The sequence below is a fragment of the Alexandromys fortis genome, unplaced genomic scaffold (genome assembly GCF_014885135.2).
Source record: "Alexandromys fortis isolate MF-2015 unplaced genomic scaffold, M_Fortis_MF-2015_v1.1 scaffold_31, whole genome shotgun sequence".
Lineage (NCBI taxonomy): Eukaryota > Metazoa > Chordata > Mammalia > Rodentia > Cricetidae > Alexandromys > Alexandromys fortis.
Genome location: NW_026067974.1, coordinates 13,158,728 through 13,166,956, shown reverse-complemented (window position 1 = coordinate 13,166,956; position 8,229 = coordinate 13,158,728). Strand labels below are relative to the sequence as shown.

Below are 8,229 nucleotides of genomic sequence, written 5' to 3'. Positions count from 1 at the left end.
CCAAACCCAGCAGCCCTTCTCTTGTACAAAGGCCAAAGGATTCTTCTCTCTCCTTGGCTGGGACTCAATCAGGTGGAACTTGCCCCGCCTTCTGCAGTCCTATTCCAGCAGTAGTAACAGGCAGGCAGTTGGAGTAGAGATTTTAATATCTTAAATCAGAGTGGGCCCGCCTTTCACTGCCAGGCCCCTTCTGGGGCTTCCTATCTTTGTATTGCCTGGAAGGCTGCCTGCAGCCAGGGCTTCCCCCATCCCCTAAGAAGGATCCAGCACCAGCCTGAGAAAGGAGGCAATAGCAGCTAAAGGAGTGGGAGGGGGGAGGAGAAAGAAGCGTGTGCAGGCGCATGTAGGTGTGTACTTATGTGTGAGAACACATGTAAAGTGTCAGGTTTATATACCCTGGCCCAGAGACAGTCTAGGATGGGAAAGGAGGTAGGGCAAGAAACATCCTTTCTCCCTGGCACCGTGGGCTCACCCTGTCCCAGGGGTAGGTAGAATGGATTATGTGGGAAGTATCCCTAAGTCCGAGCTTTCAGGACTTGAGCCCTTTGAGTCTGGTGGAGTGAGTGATCCAGTCTGTGGTACACTTGGTCTGTCTCCTTTTGAAAGCCCTGGAAAGGTGGGAGGTAAGAAGTGGAGGGAGACAGGTCTCTGCTAGAAGAACTTGACTCCTCGGCCATCACTGACAGTGATAATCTCAGCCTTGTGCTCCTGCTGTAGGGCCTGCAGAGCACGAAGTAGGGTCGCCTCATCCAGCCCATGGAACTCTAGAGAGGAAGAGATGGTCAGTTAGGACACTCAGTTCTTTCGATGGACAAGCTAGAAGCTGAGGACCAAAGCCAGGCTATTCTATTCGTGTGCTATCTGTACCACTGCAGCTGTCACTCACACTTCCTGGGCATTCACTGGGAGTGAAGAGTGGAAGGCAGCCTGGACAGCATGAAATGAAGCAGGCTTACTTCAGCCTTCTCAGTTCCACCTCCAGAGCCCTCTTTCTCTTTGCTGTTATCAAATATCTAACGTACCATGGACACCCTTTGCCTTTAGGACCACAAGTAACCCTGATAATCTGAACTAGGTCAAGGCCCATGCACTGGACAGTGAGCCCATCCAAACATCTGTACAAACCAGGAGATCTGCCTTAATACATGGAAGTATAGCTGGCACCCCTAGCTAGGAGACTGCTAAAGTTCACAGCCAAAATCGTCCTTTCCTAGATGAAAGGGAGCCAGGGCCAGAGTATTCAGAGATATGGGAAGGTACTGTCAAGATGTGAGAGGCAGCAGACAAGCCCTGACAAGCTTGCTCACCTCACTACCCCCCCACAGGGAGCCCAGCTCAAGTCAAGGAGTGAGCATTCTGAGGAAGCTTCCAGCTTTGTACAGGCTGAGTGGTGGGCTGGGCTAGGCTGCAGTGCTGAACTCACGGGGTGATGGTGGGAACAGCACGCAGAGGCCTGCAGGGAGGGGAGACAGCCAAGTAATGTAAAGTCTGTTGGAGCACTCACAGCCTGGCAGAACACCTACCCCCAACCCTGGCAAAGACCCAAACTTTTGGTGATCCTGGGGATCAGACTAAAGAGGCGCAGGGAAAAAAAAGCTCCGAAGGTATTTTCCCTATGTAAAAATCAAAGGCCACACAAATCCTCGCCTGGCACAAACTCAATATGAAATGGGCAGGGGGTGGGGCTGGGGGTGTTGGCCCGATCCCTTCAGCTGACACCCACAAATCTTGAGCCTTCTATGAGAAGGAAGGGTGAAAGAGAGCTTGAGTCAGCAAGGAATGAAATCCCAAGTTTAATCCCCCACGCTGGTTCCTCGCTGGCTTTTTCAGCAACAATTCTTAACATAGCCCTAAAAAATCTAAAAATACACCAACATCCACAGCAATAAAAGTTGGTTTGTTTGTAAATTCAAGTGGTATGGAATGTTTAGATGAGAGTTCAGTTTTGAACTGCGCTGGAGATATGGCTCAGTGGTTAAGAATACTTGCTGCTCGTGTGGAGGCAACGGATTTGGTGCCTAGCACCTATGTGACTGTTCACAACAGTTTTAGGGGATCCATTCAATGACCTCTTCTGGCCCCCATGGGCACCAGGCATGTATGTGGTGCATATACATACGTTCAGGCAAACGCTCATGTGCATAACATAAAAATAAACTTTTCCTTCCTTCCTTCCTCCCTCCCTCCCTCCCTCCCTCCCTCCCTCCCTCCCTTCCTTCCTTCCTTCCTTCCTTCCTTTTTTTGTTTTTTGAGACAGGGTTTCTCTGTGTAGCCCTGGGGGTCCTGGAATTTGCTCTGTAGACCAGACTGGACTCAAAATCAGAGATCCACCTGCCTTTGCCTCCTGAGAGCTGGGATTAAAGGCATGCGCCACCACCGCCCAGCTAAAAATAAATCTTAAAAAACAAACAAACAACAACAACAAAACCCACAGAACTGGGGCTGGAGAGATGGCTCAGAGGTTAAGAACACTGGCTGTTCTTCCAGAGGTCCTGAGTTCAATTCCCAGCAACCACATAATGGCTCATAACCATCTGTAATGAGGTCTGGTGTCCTCTTCTGGCATAGAGGTATACATGCAGGAGGAATATTGTATACATGATAAATCTTTAAAAAAAAAAAAAACACAGAACTTTGCATTATGGAATTCAGAGACAGAGAAATGGTGAGTCTGAAGATGCACTAAACCAATACTGGAGAGAAGAGGGTTCTGATCGGAGACCTGGAAGAAGAAAAGGGAATTACCTTCGTCCTCTGTGTCTTCCCCACTGGTCAGTTCATACAGGGTAAACACAGAGTTGTTCTGGCCGCTCCTGGAAACCTGAGGGCACAAACAATGAGGGCTGAGCAAGGCCCGCAGATCTGGGAGAAGGTAAAGGTCAGCTCTACCTTTTCCCTCCAGGACTGGTGCCTACTCCCAGATCAGGACTGTCACCTCTGCAGGGCCCTAAACCCATTAGCCCTACAGGTGCTATATTTGTCTGTGTACACACACATTTGGAACCACTAAACCACAGCCGTTCACGTGTCTCAAAAGTGACCTCTCATCCTGGTTGTTTTCTGCTCAGGAATGGGTGGTGTGTGTTTGTTATATTTAGGTTGTTGGTGCTTCCTCCCCTCCTTCTCTCTTGGGAGTGTTTGGGGATGGTGGTAACGTGGAGTCCAAGGGACAGAGTACGCTGTCCTCACACCCACACTGGTTCAGAAGGTCTCATTCATGGGAGTGACACCATGAAGGCACAGTGGGAGAGGGAACCCAGGTCTTTTTTTTCCCCCTCTCCCTTCCTTTCCCCATTTATCTCCTGTGGCCAGAGGCTCCAGCCAACAATAGCACTCATGGTTCCCAGTACTGCATTCTCCAAACATGGCCTCACATAGTCTCTGGCCTCCTGCAGGCAAAGAAAGGGAGATTCTGTGCAGGAGAGACATTGAGTCACTGAAGGATGGTTGCCAGAAAGGCCCGTGCTTCCGTTTTTGCCCACTCCCACTCTGCCAAGTTTGGATCTAAAAAATGCTAGCTATCGGCTGGGCACAGGCAACAATTCTTCTTTGCCATGGGTCATTGCTTAGTGCTGAGCAGGGTGGCCTCACCCATTGATAAATGAGTTTCCCCCATTCTTCTGGCCTCCGCCACATGATCAGGAAGCTAGACTTATTCTTATCCAACCACTCGAGGTTCCCTGTAAAACAGATACTTATGAAAGCATCATGCTCTAAAAAAAGGGACAGAGAGGCAAACACCAATATAGGGCAGAGTGGAAGAGACTCCACTTTCAGAATAAGAGATTCAATATTTATTTTACTATTCTTATGTATAAAGCATCCTATTCTCCTTAGTCCATCTCTCTTCAGGTTTAGGCCATAGAGGGATTTTAATTTTGGTAACTAATAGGGGAAAAGAATTGGGCCATCTCAGAATACTTGTGGCTTCAAGCTAGAGGAGAGAGAAAAGGCATTAAGAGGAAAAGAGATGCCCTGCTCTGCCCTCAGGAAAACCCAAGGAAGAAGAACACAGGGATCGGAGGAATTGAACCTACCTTTCTTTCTTAGCTCCTCTAATACAATCTGGATTGACTCCACAGGAAGTTTTCCTGGTTTAGGGTTAAGGGGATGGCCTATGTGTGAACTGGCTTAAATAAAAATCTTCAGAGCAGGGGCCCACGATGAGATGAGTATCATCTAGTCCCTTCCTTTCCCTGCTATCCATACATGCAATTTTGGAAGAAGATACAAGTTAGCATTTTCTGAATAATCTGGAAAGGTAAAGACACTCCCAAGAACTGGCAGAGTGGTTGTACGGGCCTGCAGTACCAGCTCTTGTGAGATGGATACAAGAATCGCCAATATACAAGGATGGGCTGGGTCTCAAAAAGAAAACAAAACAAAAAACCCAAGAATTTAAAAAAAATAAAGGGTGTTACCTTCCCCGTTCCCTTCATTCTCTGTCCTTTTTTCCCCTCATATTCTACCTATGAATCAGTCAGCAAAAATAAATGACCCTCACTTCCTGGGAGAGGTGGAGAAAATTATTAAAGGTGGTTTAGGGGTTTGACCCTCACAGAGACGAGATTCAAATTGTTTAAAACAGTCCAGTTTGAGTTAACGGCCCAGATTGTAAGACCCAGAACTTATTAACGCTAGGGCAAGGGGCTGGCACTGCTTGGGAGGGTGCGTGTAAAATGACTGTCTGCCATGTATCTGTCTTCTCCCAAGTCCAGTTTGGGCAGAAACCTGTCTAAAGCGGGGAGATGCCGTCTGGACAAGTAGAGAAGCGTGGGAATGCATGTGTGTGGGCTATGAAAGAGCCTGAGGGAGGATACGCTGAAGCTTGACGTTGTTGAAGAGCGGGCTCTCCTGGGCTTCCATCACCGTCATGCTGGACTGTTTGTGCAAGCGGCAGAAGGACAGAACCAGAGAGCACCAGGCGGCCAGCTGCTTCTGCCGAGTGTCCACGTTCGGCTGTAACCTGCCGGGTGAAGGGAGTGGGACGCAGAATTAGACAGCGTGAGAGGGCGAAAGCAGCACCAATAGGGAGAAAGTGAGGGGCTGGCTGGACGGAAGGCGGCCGGAGGCTCCTGTCTCCCCCGGAACCCCAAGTGAATCATCCGGGCTGGGCCCTGGACCCCGGGGAGGGGAGGGAGGTGCACGGGGTTTCTCGGGGTCTGAGCCTCACGTAAAGAAGGGCGGGAAGCGGTACTGCCACGGCCACTCGAAACTCATCGCCATCGTAGTAGCCCAGAAAACCCGGAACCGACAAGGGGCTTCCGGTCTCCGCCTCGGCACGTCCGGGTAGAAAGCACAGCAGAAAGGTTCCGGACTCCTCGCTGGAGGCGAGCAGCGAGATGAGAGCGGTCTTTGTCGCCAACCAATCTGACACTGTCCTAAAAAAAATTTCACCGTGCAGACCAGAAAGGGTCCTGGAAGTCTTCTGGTTTAAAGGGAGGAAAAATAAGTGACTTCTGCAAAGTGCGCGGTTAGCAGAACGCAAGCGTAGAACCCAGATATCGAGGCTTCTTTACTTTCGTGTCAATTACCATTCCATTTAAACTCGCAGCCTCCTACAGTCTCACCCATGCTAAGTTCACTACTTCGTTTCCTGTAGAACCGTGGGAATACATTGTGTGGTTTGCATCACTAAAAGATTAAAAACTAATATTTAGTTCTCACCTCTCCCACAACCGTACCTTTCTAGACTACGGACTTGGAATTCCTGTTGGCTTTATCTGACTCATGACATGACCCAACGTACACGACTCAGTCCTTTTGCCTGCCTAAACTACTAGTCAGTTTCCAAACCGGAATTATTTTCCATTCTCCCAACACTATCTCCACTCCTGAGCTATGGAAAATTGTTGAAGGAGAAAAGAGACTGTGTGCGCTGAGCCCCAGGCTCCCTGAGTGTAATCTCACGACTGGGCTTTCAAGGGAGCCTTGTTGACTCTAGAAACATAAGTTTGGGAACCTTCTGATCTGAAATGCAGAATGGATCCCTAGTAGGGATGAGAGCGCTAGACAGAAGGTGAATTGAAAAGAAGGCTGCTGTTGGGTTGCTTGGAAATGATCACTTTTAAAGAATGAGGGGAAGCTGGGCTGTTCTCGTTGATTCCTTGTCATCCTCATTCATCAGGATGGTCCATCTGTGTCTATCCTTCTGCTCCCTGCAGAGTGATTATGAGAATCCCTTAATCTGTCTCTGTCAGAATGTCTAATTCATACCTCAAAAGTTCCTCCTCGATTTTCCTTCCTCTTCCTTTTGGACTAAAAAGTATCGTTCTTTCTTTATAAGACCAACCATTTGCCATCGCTCTTGCCTCTCTTTTCCAATTTCCTACAGGACCTCCCTATCATCTTACCTCTCTCCCTTTCTCCACAGCTCAGTTCATTCCTATTTTAAAGTAATGTTAGCTGGTAGTGGCGCACGCCTTTAATCCCAGGCAGGGGCAGACAGATCTCTGTAAGTTCCAGCCTGGTCTATGGAACAAGTTCTAGGACAACCAGAGCTGTTACACTGAGAAGCTCTTTGTGTGGTGTGTGTGTGTGTGTGGGGGGGTAATATTACCTGAGCATGCCTTTAACCCCAGGGCTCAATCTTTAACCCTACTGTCTCAACCTTCTGAGTACTGAGACTCTATATGTGTGCCATAGCTATGGTCTTGTTTGTTTGTTTGTTTGTTTGTTTTTATATGAGTCCTACTAGGTGGTCAGACTGACCTGAACTCTCTATCCCCCTGCCTCAGCTTTCCCAGTGCTGGGTTTATAGGTATGTTCCACCACACCTGGCTTTCTCTCTCTCTCTCTCATTGTTTTTTATTTTTGTTTTTTTGAGACAGGGTTTCTTTGTGTAGGCTTGGCTATTTTAGAACTCACTCTGTAGACCAGACTGACAATGAACTCAGAGAGCCGCCTGTCTCTGCCTCTCAACTGCTGGGATTAAAGGGGTGCATCACCACTGTCCAGCTCTCTGTTATGTTTTAAAGGTGTCTCCCTAAATTCAGACCTCAGTCATATTCTTTTTTTAAAATTTTATTTATTTATTTATTTATTTATTTATTTATTTATTTATTTGTTTATTTTGTATACAGTGTTCTGCCTGCATTTATCCGTGCAGGCCAGAAGAGGGCACCTTATTACAGATGGTTGTGAGCCACCATGTGGTTGCCGGGAATTGAACTCAGGACCTTTGGAAGAGCAGGCAGAGCTCTTTACAACTGAGCCATCTCTCTAGCCTGCCATATTCTCTTTTTGTTGTTGTTGTTTGTTTGTTTTTCGAGACAGGGTTTCTCTGTAGCTTTGGAGCCTGTCCTGGAACTCCCTTTGTAGACCAGGCTGGTCTCGAACTCACAGAGATCCGCCTGCCTCTGCCTCCCGAGTGCTGGGATTAAAGGCATGCGCCACCACCGCCCGGCCATATTCTTTTCAAAACACTTTTTTTCTTTTTTTCAATAAACTTTCAAAGTCTTTATGCTTCTTATGGACACATTGTGGTTGAGGGTGGAAATAATCCCCCAATGATATTTCTACACGCAACTCTTTCTTCCCTCTCCCGGTCACGCTGTTGATTCTCTCTGAGATATAATGATTTGTCCCATTGTTACCTCATGTCAAACACTTCTTTCTTTTCTTTCCCTTCTCTCTTTTTAATTTGAGACAGAGTCTCATGCATCCCAAGATAGTCTGGAACTCTTTCTGTAGCCAAAGATGATCATATTTTACTTCTTATCTTCCTGCCTCCACTTCCCGATTGCTGAGATTAGAGAGGTTCACTGCTACCACACCTGGCAACATCCTTTCTTTCTTTTTAAAAAAGACATTATTTTATGTACATGTACATACGCATTTATGCAAGTGCCCATGGAGACAAAAAGAGGATCCACTGGGACTGGGGTTACAAGGGTTTGTGAGTGGCCTGACGTGGATGCTGGGAATCAAACTCTCGTCATTTGCAAGAGCAGTGAGCATTCAACCTTGGACCTATCTCTTCAGCCCCCAGCACCCTTCACTTTAGGTCAGTCCTGAAGGTCCAAGTCCGACTACCTCTCCTTCACACCCCCATGCCTGATCCAGTAAATTCTCTTCATTGATTTTAATCATACCTGCTTTATAATTAGTTTCTACTTTCCCACTCATAAGTTTGACTAAACCTTTCTTTTCTTTTATTTAAAAAATTTATTTATTTTTATTTTATGTGCATTGGTGTTTTTGCTTGCATGCATGTCTGTGTGAGGGTGT

General features: G+C 47.3%; 1 protein-coding gene across 1 annotated transcript; it reads right to left on the bottom strand.

Annotated features, from left to right (window-relative positions):
- Nucleotides 1–127: 127 nt before the first annotated feature.
- Nucleotides 128–5,319, bottom strand: Vps25 (vacuolar protein sorting 25 homolog). Its single transcript, XM_050156531.1, has 6 exons — nucleotides 5,174–5,319; nucleotides 4,821–4,966; nucleotides 4,038–4,091; nucleotides 3,592–3,680; nucleotides 2,746–2,821; nucleotides 128–764 (listed from the first exon to the last, which is right to left on the bottom strand). The coding sequence occupies exons 1-6, from the start codon at nucleotides 5,224–5,226 to the stop codon at nucleotides 652–654; spliced, it is 531 nt and encodes a 176-aa protein (XP_050012488.1). The 5' UTR covers nucleotides 5,227–5,319; the 3' UTR covers nucleotides 128–651.
- Nucleotides 5,320–8,229: the final 2,910 nt, after the last annotated feature.

Coding starts and splice junctions, on each gene's coding strand:
- Vps25 (XM_050156531.1), bottom strand. CDS start 5,226: ATGGCGATGAGTTTCGAGTGGCCGTGGCAGTACCGCTTCCCGCCCTTC. Junction 2,822..3,591: donor GGAAACTCATTTATCAATGG/GTGAGGCCACCC, acceptor TTGTGCCCTCAG/GTTTCCAGGAGCGGCCAGAA. Junction 765..2,745: donor GGAAGACACAGAGGACGAAG/GTAATTCCCTTT, acceptor CTTCCTCTCTAG/AGTTCCATGGGCTGGATGAG.